The sequence below is a fragment of the Rhagoletis pomonella genome, unplaced genomic scaffold, assembly GCF_013731165.1.
Source record: "Rhagoletis pomonella isolate Grant_MI unplaced genomic scaffold, Rhpom_1.0 Rhpom_scaffold_00010, whole genome shotgun sequence".
Taxonomy (NCBI): domain Eukaryota; kingdom Metazoa; phylum Arthropoda; class Insecta; order Diptera; family Tephritidae; genus Rhagoletis; species Rhagoletis pomonella.
This window is the reverse complement of record NW_023458564.1, coordinates 26,141,426-26,155,873: the sequence shown is the minus strand read 5'-3', so window position 1 is coordinate 26,155,873 and position 14,448 is coordinate 26,141,426. Positions and strand designations below refer to the sequence as shown.

Below are 14,448 nucleotides of genomic sequence, written 5' to 3'. Positions count from 1 at the left end.
TATTGAAAGTGTGCTTTTAAAATTTTATTATGTAATATCCTTGTAATTTTATAATACTTATGCATGTATTTAAAAGGAATATATATGTTATGGACTAGTGTACACTCGACACTTTGTCCTTCTATGTTTGTAACCTTAAAAAAAAACAAGATTAATTAAAAGGGAATTTTGGATACCTATTCGTACTTGTGAAACAACAAGTTTTATTTTTTTTAAATTTCATAGAACTTTCTCTTCCACTTAGTACTCATATTGTTATTCTACATTCTACTGATTTTCTTAAAAAAATTTAGGAAATAATCTTAGATTTGAAATTGCAAAGTCTTTTAAAAAAGTACTGACGTCACAGAGAAAAACTAAAATTGCAGTTTTGCTATATTTGGCAGATAATTTCAAGAGTATGTTGATTGCTGAGTGTGTTTCCCTTTTTTTTTGGTTTTTGTCGCACACTGTAACATACCGATAAAATTGATTTTTGCAAATTTTTACCACCCCGTACAAAAGCTCACCTGGACTTTATGGAACAAAAGGAAAGGTGGTAATAAAATATGTCGAGGGCTTATACAACTTATGTATCTGCAATTTTCAGAAAAATTAGATTCTGATATACAAATCCAGACTTACCTTTCATCGATGATGTTAATGCTGACCTTGTATCTCGTTTCTTAGAAGAATTTTTTATTGAATTGCAAAGTTAAAATTAACATCAGTGATCGCATTTAAGTCGCAGATGGGTTCTAACATCAGAAAGTAGTTTTTATGAAAATTGCAGATAAGTTGTATTGAATATAAGCCCTTGATGTGTTGTGATGAGTGGAGGTCACAAGAGACTTACTACATCGAAAACAAGGTAACAGGATTTACTCCAATACCTACAATTCACTAAGTCGTCGGTCTTTTCGGTGCCCTTGTTCACCAGAGAGTCTCGGTACCAACCAAGGGTCAAGCTTGTCGTTACTGATACTGCTGGACAGTTTTTTAGGTGGTACGAGTGTCTACAACGATTTTGCTGTATCTCAATTATCACTGCCGTTTCCGATCTGTTTGCGCCGTCGTCCTACAATTACTCAGCTCGTCATCATAACAACTTTCATTAATAAAAGATTGCCAGGAAATCTGCTAAAGCTACCTTACAAATGCCAGCCAAATCTAGTTATATGTTCTGTCTTGGATCAACAAGGACAAGACTTAAAGTTTTGACTGGTTCCCCTAAACAAGAAACAATGTTTGTTTTGAAGAAAAGCCTTCGCATAATATAAATTTCCTCTTCAGTAAATTTTTCTTTGTACTAGAAGTGCATTAATAATGATAAAACTACTGCGCGCATAAGCTTTATATGTACTCGTAGACTTAAATTTATGTATATTTTGCACACATAAATACTTGCATATGTACATACCCAGGTACAAATTTATATGTACATATGTAGGCTAATGTAGAAGTAAAAGATTAGTCAAGCTGTGAACAGCATACATTTCTAACGCTCCTTTAGCTGCACTTGAACTACCTAAAGCGCTGCCATAGCCATCCCTTCATTCATATACATATGTAGTTACATGCATACATACATCCATATTTATTAACAGAAGTGTTTGCGTAGTGCATAAACTTGCCTTAATTATTATTAAATGCCCAACTATTTATAAGTAAAGTAATAATTTATGACCCAAAGAAAAACTTTGTGGCCTGAGAACGGGAGAGGCATATACATATGTACACAGACAGAGAGGGGCATACGGTGAAATGGGAACAATTTAAAGAGGAAACAAAAGAATGCCTTGAAGGATGGAAGGCTCTCTTGTCTGCTTGCTAATAAGCACATGTGTACATATGAACTTATACCTATTTAGGCACATAAACGTATGTATGTATGTCGGAATTTTCATATAAGTACATATGTATTACTGTACCAAGAGAGGCTGAAGTGATGATGTGTGTGTGTACACGCCTATTAGTTTCCTTGCATAAATAATGCCAAATTGCCATAGTATTAGTGTTAATTACTGAGTTATGTCACCGCAGAGCAACTATTAAGCGCTGAGTGCATGTGTATGTGTGTTTGTGTGGAGCAGAGTTGATTGCATAATTTGCATGCCAACTAATTAAAGGACATTGTGAGAATGAAGTAAATTGCACTGAAGTTCATTTAAACAACGAAAATTTGGTAACAAAAAAAAAAAAATCACTGCCCTCTCCATACTAGCTAACCAACGAACAAAGGGGGCCAAATGCTCTGCTCCAATTTTAGTTACACGGGGCGTATGCGTAACTTTGCAGTTGCAAGCAGTGCTGAGGAGCAGTGCAATAGTTCGACTGCCGTCTTTTAATTACATATACATATGCTTGCGTATATACATATGTGAGTACATGTATGTATCGTGGCGACATTTAATTTCTGCTCATTGCCCTTTAAATTGTGTCCATTTGTGGCAATTATTTTTTATGCGCTCAATATGATAAATAACTGCATATAAGTAAAGTAGTAAAAGTCAACAAAAAAAAAGAACAGAAAACAGATTAACAAATAAATTAACTTTGTTTGCAGTGTATTTTTGTATGCTTTTAATTTATTTTTTCGGCGCTGCAGTGGTCACGCACCACAATGTCTCTTTGGCAATTTCATGCCACTGCCTGCCGCCGCCTCCCTTTAGCGCATTATGTGTGTGTGTGTGTGTACGCGCGTATGTGTTCATTGTAATTTTGTAGTAGTTCATAGTGCGAAAAATCCCATTTATTTTAATTGCTGGCATTTTTTTTTATCGTTTTTTTGCAGTTGTTTTTGCTGGTCAGTGGCATTGTTGCGGCTCATGATGTTGCGGTTGAAGTTTGAGGTTTTCATACAAAAGCGTACACAAAACCCAGATAAAAAAAGAAATACATAATAACATTAAACAACCCTGCGTACGTACCTACTGTTTTATTTGCATATCTAAGTAGCTGTGTATTTACTTGCGAACGCTCTGTTTTTCGGGGCTAAACACAATTAAAATTTGTTTTAATGCGGTGCGCGTTTTGTGTTTTGCGTTCGGTGTTCAGCGTCCAACGCTTTTTTGTTGGCTCCTGGCTATTTTTATGCTGTTGGCCAAAGTTCTTACTTTTAACTCTTTTTGTTTTTTTTTGTCAGTCTATTATAGCCTGCCAGCATGCCACATTTTGCATGTGTTTCAGTACAGCGAATTGTTGCATGCGTGTTGCGCTCTGCCGCTGCCAATTTTGCTGCTGTCATTTGACTTTGTGGTTACCGTTGACTGCCACAAAAAAAAAGTTGGTAGTTTTTTTTCTATGTGACCACCATGCACACTAATACGAATACGTGCGCATTTCTATTTGGCTTGCCGTAATTATTGCTTGCGCGTGAGTATTCACAAAATTAATTTGCATAATTTATTGTTATATGCTATTGTAGTTATTGTACAATAAGTTTTTATTACCACTTAGAAAAAAAAACAACAATAAAGCACACAATTTAATGAATAGCATGCAATAATAGAGCCTTAAAATCGTGCTATTTAATTGTGTAGTATTCGTACATACTTGTGTTGTTGAGGTGTGCCAATGGAAAGTGTATAATATTACAAAGTACGAAAAACACGTATTAGTATTATGCGTTTTTGTAAATAACTTTCTAAAAGTCCAACCACTCTACTTATACTGTGATCGCCAAAAATCTCTAAATAAATAAGAACTGAAAATATGCAAAATTAATAAGGGAAGCCCCTCACGCTTAAACGTTATGGAGATTTCTGACGACCACATTAGTGTTGACTTAATAGCAACAAAGGTAAATTTGTATCTTTTTGGAAATTTGTTTAGCTAAAAGGTACGTTAAGCACAATTGCATGAAATTAACTTCAGTTTCAAAGACAAAGAAATTTCGAATGTATAATTTGTTTACGGGTACTGTCTAATTAATGTTACATTTATAAAGACCAAGTTAAGATGGTATTTTTTCTTAAGTACACTAAGAAAACAGTAACAAATTTTTTTCGGGTTATACTTTTTTTTAAACAAATCTGAAATGAAAGTAGTTTGAACGAATGCTAGAAATTTGCTTCAAATTGAACATTTCAAAACACATTTAGCAGTTGAATTCTGACAAACGCTACGCAAAATTTTCGTCCCCAAAATTCCCTAAATGACAATCAGTCGGGCCTAAAAGTATACATCCTGAAAAAGTAACAGATGCAATGTGTAATCAGGCAAATGTGGCTATATGAGGGACATGTAACAAGATCATGAATGTTGTTAGGCGCGCCTGTTATTGTTTTGGAGATTTTTGGCGAACATGCTTATGATCCAATCAGTTACAAAGCTGGGAATATCTTTCCTTAACATAGCTGTCGATATTTGCTTTGTGTGACTTAGGCTGTCTTCTCAAACGCATTTATGCAAAGCAGCCCAGCAAAAAACACGATTACCACAGGAACGAAAGTAGAAACGAGCTAGGCGATGGGAATCGCTTACCCTTTCGCTTCAAGAAGGCCTTATTTTAACATGGGCATGTCATTGGAGGTAAGCCCTTACCCGCAGCATTACCTTCAAACGAAAGGAGAACGCATGGATAAACAGAATCCAGAGAAGCGAACAAAGAATGCCTTACAGAGAAACTAATGTAGAATGCCTAGATAAGTACATACTTATTTATATTAAATTTAAATCAGAAAATGTCTTAAAAGATTAAAATTAATTAAAATTTTTATAAATCTGCTTTTATCCAAACATATGTATGTATGTATTTAGGTATTTAGATTTTCTAAAAAATCGGTATGTACATACATTCATTATTAATTAAGCTTAAAATTGTACTTCCTCACTCTTGTACTTCACTTCATCGACTGACTTCAACTTCGCTGCAAATTGAACAAAGCAAAACATGATTTTTATGCGAGACAAATTTCCATAGAAAGTAACGGTAGAAAAAGAACTTTTGGATATTCAGTTTATTTTTCAGCTGACTACGATACAGCATTATACTTTGCATTCCCGGAAATGAAGCAAAGAAGCGAAACAAATAAAATATTGTAGGACATTCTACTTTGCATTCCCTGAAATGAAGCAAAGAAGCGAAACAAATAAAATGTTGGAGGACATTCTACTTTGCATTCCCTGAAATGAAGTAAAGAAGCGAAACAAATAAAATATTGTAGGACATTATACTTTGCTTTCGCGGAAATGAAGCAAAGAAACGAATTAAAAAGGAAATATTATAGGACATTCTACTTTGCATTCCCCGAAATGAAACAAAGAAGCGAAATAAATAAAATATTGTAGGACATTCTACTTTGCAATACTAGCAATGCATAAAAGAAGCGAAAAAATTCGAAGGCATTATAACGCTATGCCTTCTAGAACACGTTACCACTAAAAGCGATTACCCATTTTTTGCTGGGAGTAGTCTGTTTTATTTCTGAACCGTAGCCAAGGCGCATCAATTACAGGTGATAGCGATAGAAGCTATGCTTCTTCTTATGAGCACGCTTGTGTCAAATTATCGTCTGTTTTGCTATATTTACATATCCGCGTACACATACACATATACTTATATATATACCCTGCAAACAAATGCTGCCGAAATCTTTAAGAGTGTCGGAAATTTGTTACGATTCTTTTAGAAATCTGTAAAGAAAAACATATGAGGCGGTTGACAAGAGCTAGTAAAGAAATTTCTGTACGATTTCTTAAAGAAAATTCTTAAAAAAATTGTGAAACCTTTCAGAATTCTATGAAATCCTGGTATGCAGGGTATACATATACACACGAATATGAATAGATAAAAAAGATGGTGATGACACAAGGAGTTCATACCAACGGTAAATGTTGTTTTTGTACGATTGCTACAACCTGTAGTTGTTGAATCATGACCGTAGCAAAAGTATCATATTTTCCCAACTTCTTCATGGTTACGCATAATGGATATTCAATGAGTCATGTTTTGGAAATAAAAGAGACTGATGCTTTGCATTAATGCGTCTAAGAAGAGAGCCGTAGTGCCGAAAGCACCTAATATGCCTAGCAAGGACGCAAAACTATTTTTTCTGTTTTAATATAATTTTCTTTTAATTTTTGGAAACTTATTTAATTTTTCCTTTTTCATAAAACTTTCTTTTTTTAATTTTTAGATTTTAGTGTTTTAAAAAGAATTTGTTTTTAAGTTTCATTTGTTTTTATGAACTTTTTTTGTTTTTTTAATTTAATTATTTTTTTATTTTTTTTAGTTTAATTACTTTTTAATTTTCAAATTATATAATTTTAAAGCGAAAAAATATTTTTTTAAATTAAATTCTTTAGGAACTATTTTTTATTTTTTTTTATATAATTTTTAGATTTTATTGTTTCAAAAAGAAGCATACTTTTTAATATCATTTAATTTTTAGGAACTTATTTTGTTATTATTTTCTTTAACTTAAATTTTATAACTTTATAAAGATAAAAATATATACATATATATTTTCATTTTGATTAATTTTCAGAAAACAGAACAACGCTAAGGCTTCCACGTTAGCACATCTTTCAATTAGTCTTTCGAAAGACACCAAAGAGCTTACGAACGACATTTATCGGAATTGCCCTGTTTGATTCTGAAGTACGCAAAGAGACAAAATGCATTGGACGACACAACACGGTCTTCATCCTGAGCGTTCCGGGCCAGAAAGGCAAAGAAGAAAACGAAGAGGCAGGTATCAATACCAATGGGTTCTGAGTTCGTCTTTGCAATAGGAACCCGCACCAACAGAAAATAGCTAAAGGGTGAATAAATAGAATTTTTAATTAAGCCACTTTTATTTTTATTCCTAAAAGCTAGTGTTGGGAGTATCGAGTACTTTTGGGAATCGAGTACTTTCTTTAAATACATATACATATGTTGGTAACATTTCAATGCTTAGTGCAGAAATCTCACTAGCTGGCAGGACTTTATTCAAATTAATATATTAATCCCAAATAACGTCGATTTAATGCTACTTTGGTGTACTCAGTATCGATACTTTTCAAAATCGGGTACTGTCGATCCATTTGAGAATAGAGTTCTGGGTACTTTGGTATCGATATTGCCCAACACTACTAAAAGCTCTAATAAAAGTACGTAAAAAATAACGGAGTAAGAATACTTGTAACCACATATATACATATGTATGTGTATGTACGTGCATATTCGGCCGACCAGTTACAAAATAAAAAGGTAAAATGAAATTGTTTAGCAGAATTTACAACACGTGTATTTTTTATTAAAATTTTTGACTCACTACTGATTTGTATAAATTCATTTATGCAAAGCAAATGTAAGTACTATGTGCATGTTTATTTGTTCGAAGCTATTAAAAACGAACAGAGTTCGAGTAAAAAACAAATACTTTTGTAGCACGAACCCAAAACATGTCGATGGTGTAGCCAAACTTGTTGCCTATAAGTGGTTCAGATACTCGCGAATATTTATAAAAACTACTTTATTTCATGCACATACAGAAATACTTATATTAAACATATTATATCCAGTGTTGTCGTCTTGATCCAAATGGATCAAAATGATACGTTTTTCATCGAATTTTAAAAAGATACTTTTATTTTTAGATTAGTATAAATTGTGACAAAATTTAATTCTCAAACAAGTTGGTAACTCTTCCCATCCTAAGACTTTTATGATTTTGTGGCAAAAAATTAAGTTTTTTTTCCTGAACATACCACCTTTAATCTGCATATGACATCACCTTTAGCCTGCCCAAGTACTCCAGGATTTAGTCCGAAATAGTCCGAAGTCGTTTCCTTTCACACGATTTCTCACTAAATCCTGGGGGGCTGGAACAGGCTAATATTGTCGTTCCTTTTCCTTTTTGATTTTGAAGCATTTTGGCGGTCACAGAGTGGTGTTCTTTAGAAATTTGAGTTCAGCTCAATAAAAGAATTTCCAAACAACTCTACTCTGTAACTGCCAAAATGTACAAATCTGTACAAATGTACCAATCGTGTGACACTGCCTCAAAAATTTCATCCAGAGTAATCCAGCAAGTATTGTGAAAATTTCTTTTATGTTCTTAAATGTTAAATACCAATTTGATATGTGACTTTAGTTAATTTAGTATGCAAATGAATTTCACTCTGTATTTTAAATAAAAACCATAAAAATATTAATAAAAACTATCAATGATCTAAACTAAAGATTCAAACTACCATTTTAATTTAAAAATTAGAAGTTTTGTTGAAGATTGATACTTTGATACTTATTTTTTTTTTGTTTTTCAGGATACTTTTGATCCATTTTAGGGAATTTTGGTGATACATTTCTTTTGAACGCCGCGGCAACACTGATTATATCGTATTATATAAATATGTAATGAACATACATACATATGTGCATTGTACAGATGCAAATATTTTGGTTTCAGTTAAGTTACAGTTGGTTCGACTATTTACGCTCGCTACAAATCGCAGCTATTAAGTTTGAAATGATAAATTGTAATGGATCGTGGTGGTGACACCGTACTACAACAACGGGAATAACTAACTGCTCGTACATGCGATATTTATGTATGTACATACATTTGTTTGTACGTTTTGCCTTTTAAATAAGTGCTTACCCTGCTGGAAATTGAAATTTGCCAAAGCATGCTTGGTGTTTATAAAAATGTTTAATTTATTAGGAAACAATGAATCCATCGTAGTGAGAATTAGACAGCTGAAAAGCCTTAATTTACTTTATATAAATTCGGATTTGAAACTTGAAGTTGTAGGTGACACAGTATAATTTTTATAATGGGTTTTTATAAACTGTGCCCAATTTATATTCGACTTATTGAAAGTTAGGATTCACTTCCTTGTTTTAGCCAGATAATATTTGCCAAACGTTGATACTTCTATTCCTATGGGGTCTACTACCGCTCACCAACACATACTGAAAAACAGCAACGTATGAGCGGCAGTTGTGGTTGAATGACTATATTTCCTTCAAATAAATATGAATTGTAAAAATTGTCAGTTGAATTATTTGTATGGGTATCATAACTTTTATTGCTAAATTGTGTATTTTATTCATTTTATACGCAGACACACATTCATACATACCTTCATATGTATGTTCAAATGAATGTGTGCATTTAGTTTTAAAATGTTTACGGTCGTTTTTGAAAGTTGCAGTTTGTCGCTTGTCGACTATGTAAATTATTATTATGTATATTTAGATATTTGTTATTGAATTTATGACTCAAACTTTGTAAATTTTTTTAAATGTTGGCAAATGCAGAGTCTTGAGCATACAGAATTAAATACATATATGTATGTGTAATCACACTCCCCACTATGCAAAACATGAGAAATAGGCAACAATCGTTAATGGCAACAAATTGGCGACTCACCGATTATTGCCGTGGTGACAAATCGGCAACATAATTTCTTTCATGTCAATTACCAAAATTTCGAGTTAACAGTATTATCCAAAAGCGTCTAATTTATGTATACCAAAGAGAGGATTGAAAAAATAGGAAGCCCCATAGCGAAAGAAATAATTAATTCCGTTTCTAAGTTCCAATTTTGTATAAAAAAAATAAATGAAGTATTAAAAAGAGTAAAATGATTCCAACTATCGGCTAAAGCGATAAGAAAACGACTCGCCCAGGCTAGTTACCTTCGGAGAATAAATTTATTTCCGAGGGCGACATGTTTTCCTTTTGCCGGCCACTAAAACTGTTTGGTGGGTCCCTACGTCTACATGCCTAAACATGTGTGTGTCATTGTTTTGTTTTGCATATTTAGTTCATTAATTTTTTCCTAAGTCAATGAAATATGACAAATAAGTATATCAATCACATACCAAATTGTACGGAATGGCAGAAAGTGATTTACATATATACTGCTTTAACCTTTGCTTAAAGACCTCAAAAGTTTATCCTAATTATGGATGCCAATTTCAGATCACGGTGGGATGCCCAAATCTTGAATAGACTAATGGAAACTATAATAGTTGACTGATATAATACATACTCAACTCTTTATTACACATTTATTTGACCAAGTACTTTTAGATAGAATTTTCGATTCAGTAATGAGAGCCACAGAGGTGACTAGTAGTCGAGTTTTTTTTTTACCAGGAAGCACTCGCAGCACAAACACTTCCGAGAGTTTCTAAGAGATGATAAACTGCAGCAAGTAGAGCATCAACGAAACGGTAGTACGAGCTGTTCCGTATGTCTAGCTTGTTAGAGCTCTCATCGATTTCTTTCCATCCAAACATACATCATTAATTTGCTAACAGCAAAGGTAGCTAAATAGTCAGGCAATCGAAAAGACCAGCTCTAGGTGAGGGTTATCAAGAAAATTGCATTGTGTGTAGTGCAGAAGCTTACACCCAGTCCTTCATGCAAGAAATCTCTACATGGGAGTTTTAAAAAAGAAGAATAGGTGGTGGGATGCAAATTTGGCCAAAATACAGAAGTGGCCCACTGAGATGCCTCACTAACCGAAGTCACGAATGGAAGGGCATCTTAAGACATGTTTAAGGCATCATTCGGACCGATGTTTATCTTAAGGCTAAATTCTAGTGCTAATGTCAGTAATGTATAGGAGAAACATTTAGGGCTGATTTGTTGGCCTTTATTGATTTTTACGACAGGATGGGATGATGATGCATTTTAGACCGAAATTCAAGTTATTCCTTGTCAAGTTTAGTTTGGAGACAGGCATGAGCGGCAGATGCTTAGAACTACACCCTGAGGTAACCAAGAGTATGTACTCTTACGAGGGAACTGCTGGGTGTGTTATGTTAATTTTTCAATGCTATTTGTAATTTTGTTAAATAGTTTTCTCAGGACAATTTAATGTAAAATAATACAATGGGACAACCAATTAAGGACCTCAAAGAAATTATAACCAAAACTTTAAAACTATTTTGTTCTACTTCATATTGCTATTTAGCTATCTTACGTGTAACTTTGCGTATAAGTCGACTTGAAAAATAATTTTAGTCATCAGAGGCATATAGTCAAATTTAGCCACATATTCTATCGCAGCACATTTTGAATGTTGATTTTGAGTTAGTTGGCTAATCTGGCGAGTATTGACGATACTCCAATTAGCATTAAGTACATAAGTATATCCTCTTTTAAAACTACAACTCATAATTTCATACGAAAAGAGACTATGAGAAAACAAAATGGAATTAAGCTCTTAACTCGTCAGATAAACCGGGCGGAGTTCAAGAAAGTGGTATCGAAATTAGTCGAGTTATCGAATTTTGTTGAGTTATCAGATTTTAGTGATTTTGAAATTCATCGAATTATCGCATTATGTATCACATCAGCGAAATTTATCGACAAACTGTAAAGTATCGGTTCCATTCGAAGATTATCCGGTAAGTAATTATGTACCTTATATATATAAGTTAAATGACGTGCTAAATTAGAAACCCTCTCCCAGGCTCTTAAAAACTAGAAAAGCGGTCGAATGAATATGCTAGCGATGACAAGAGTTGTGATCATAAATAAGGAAAACCAGAAGCCATAAATAACGAAGTTTATAAACATAAGGATGAAAATAAATTTATCGACCACTTATTAACAATACCGGGTTTGGTGACAAGAAATTTAATAGTTAGATTAATATCTATCACTAAAAATTTTGATTCCTGTAGGAATAGTTATTGCGTTATCCTTATGAGATTTCGATATTCTGAAAAAAAATCGATATTAAAATTAAAGATATGCAATCTTACCTAACCCTTTCTGGGCTTTTCAGGGATCCGTTTAACTTTTACATATAAACGAGCGTAATACCGCCACCGATTTATATTTTCCATTTGGCATTTTTCCCATCATTGGGCAGAAAATGCTTAACATGTGTGTGTATGTGTGTGTAAACCAATTATTTATAATTTTACTTTTGTGATTTATCTTACATAGAAACTACACATTAAAAAGTGTTGGGAAGTTTAGCTTTAACAATAACATTCATATTTACAAATTAATTAGTTACTTAATCAATGAACTTTTTCGTACTATAATATCTATAATTTGTAAATTTCAGAAAAAATAAATAAATTTATGTACAGTGATTTGCCAACAGGATTGATATTTACATAGAAAAAATGCATAACAAATATATATACAAGTACATAGCACCAGAAAAGAAATAAAAATAAAAAATAAATTAAGAAAAGAGAATACACCAACCAATTAGGAAGCATAAAAACATAAAGAATAAATGCAAGAAAAAACGGAGTATAAGTAAAAACAAAGCAAAATGAAAAAATATACATAAAAAAAATTAAGTCGGAACAAATTAAATTAATTAATGTGACATATCTGAGTGCTTGCTTTGCCAAATCGATTAAATGCATTAACAAAAAGCTGAGAGATTCGATCAAATAATGTATGTACAATATTTTTTAAAATTCCCTTTATAATAATTAAATTCAAATAAAGAATGTTATTATAAATATAATAAGTTATGTCTTTACCAAGCGTTTTGCCACTTGAATTTATAATTTTTCAAAAAGTGGATTTAATCGATTTGGTAATCGAGGCACTCAACTAAGAAAAACCCATATTTTTTAAATTACTGAAACCAAATGCTTGAATTTATATGCAAATTTTCTCGTAAAAAATTAACTTATTTTATAAACTGCGATTTTTATTCTGAGTTTTTTAAGTGTTTCTGAAAAAAAGTCTGCGAACTAAGAGATTTTAAACAAAAAAATAAAATTATGTGAAACTAGTTAGAACGAATTGATGAAAATCAAGTAAATTTAAACAAAATAAATCAAAAATTATAAAGGCAATAAAAATATGAAAAACTCAACTAACATAAAACAGCGCTATGTACAATTAAGAAGAAGTCATTCGGTAAACTATTGAACTAATGAAAGGTCACGGTATAGTAGCTCCTAGGCATTACTCATACGCCGCGTTGTGTCACTGTACATTGTTAATCTTTTGTGTGTGTGTTTTTTTTGGCTTTTGGTATAACTTTAAAAAGCATCTATTTTAAAAATTATTGGAGTCTCTGTTGTTGTTTGTTATTTTGCTCTGTTATCTTTTTGTTGCCTATTTATATACGCAGCTAATATAATGGCAACTCTAGTAATTACCTGGTTGGCTGGCACAGCGTTCGGTTGTTGTTGATAATGAGATGGTGGTTGTTGCTGCTGCTGCTGCTGCTGCTGCAAGTGTTGTGGCTGATGCTGTTGCGCTGGTGGTTGTTGTTGCTGTTGCGAGCCCGATACAGGATAGTGACCAGATGTTGGTTGTGGCGTGAATTCCCTAACGACACGCTCTTCCGACACGGGTGGCCAAGCAACGCGCTTATAACCTATAAAGAGAGCGAAGGAGTGGAGTGAGAAATAAATTAGTTTAAAAATGTACGTATGTATGTGGTAAGAGCTTAGCGTGAACAATATGTATGTACGAGTATGTATGTACGCACAAAATGTGGCAGTGAACTTGTGACAAAACAAATGCTTAACGTAGTATGCATGAGGGGATTGTACATACTGTGGAATGTACGGCTGACAAATATACAAATATATGTATATGTATATATGCATGTATGTATGTATGCAAGATGGAATTGGAAATACTATATACAGATGTATGTACGAATATGAATACATATTTATTTGTGCGCATTATTTTTAATTTTGATTTTGTAAGCTATATTGCGAAGCATATTTCTATTTTAATTGGCAATTTTCGCAATTATCAACTATTTTATTCTTTATTAAATTTTACTTTTTGTTATGCCTTATTTTTATTTTTTCCCCAAAAACAATCTGATGAAGTCATTAAAACCATGGATGAAACTACTCTGGATTGTAACAAGTCTATGTTGGACAACGAACATCGCTGGAAAACACCGTAAAGGAAAGCCCGCCGCACAAGAATCGGCAGCGATGATAAAGAGCAGTACAAAGAAGAGCAAAAATCAAAGGCTGCTACGTATTTGAGCTAGTGAAATGAAAAAAGGGGGAGGAGAGCTATGTAACGAAAAAAAAGGAGACACCTGACTTGGGTATAATTTAAGAGCACGCAAAATGGACCATTATCGGAAAACTATTCTCGGCACACGATTCCATACCTAAAGAATCTGAGGTAATCCCTCCACCAGAGGAAATCCATCTTTCCGCACCGAATTAACTCCAAGTGGTGGCAAGCAAACTAAAAAAATATTAAATCACCAGGCCCAGATTGTGGACCAACCGAAGTGCTAAAAATTATAGCACCCATGCCACCGGAGGCTGTGTGTGGTCTACTAGTGAAGAGTAAGGGAGAGTGGACTCAAAACGGTGATCAAAAGTTAGTGGAGCTGTAGAATGTAGATGACCTGATTACAAGATCCAAACTTGATTGGGCCATAAAATCCTTTTCAACATATAGGTCACCCAGGCTCGATGGCGTTTATCCAGCCATGCTTCAAAAATCAGATCCAATCATTCTTGATTGGCTAGAACAGATCTTTTTCGCTTGCATT

At 33.2% G+C, this 14,448-nt stretch overlaps 2 protein-coding genes across 2 annotated transcripts in view; both read right to left on the bottom strand.

Moving 5' to 3' along the window:
- Positions 1 to 14,448, bottom strand: part of LOC118746567 — a 545,514-nt gene that overhangs the window by 41,104 nt on the left and 489,962 nt on the right. The window lies entirely within an intron of this gene.
- LOC118746189 (putative cyclin-dependent serine/threonine-protein kinase DDB_G0272797/DDB_G0274007) overlaps positions 1 to 14,448 on the bottom strand; it is an 89,594-nt gene that overhangs the window by 35,866 nt on the left and 39,280 nt on the right. Inside the window, exon 2 of the mRNA XM_036479996.1 lies at positions 13,070 to 13,290. Within this exon, the coding sequence (XP_036335889.1) occupies positions 13,070 to 13,290 (221 nt within the window). The remainder of the gene's footprint in view (positions 1 to 13,069; positions 13,291 to 14,448) is intronic.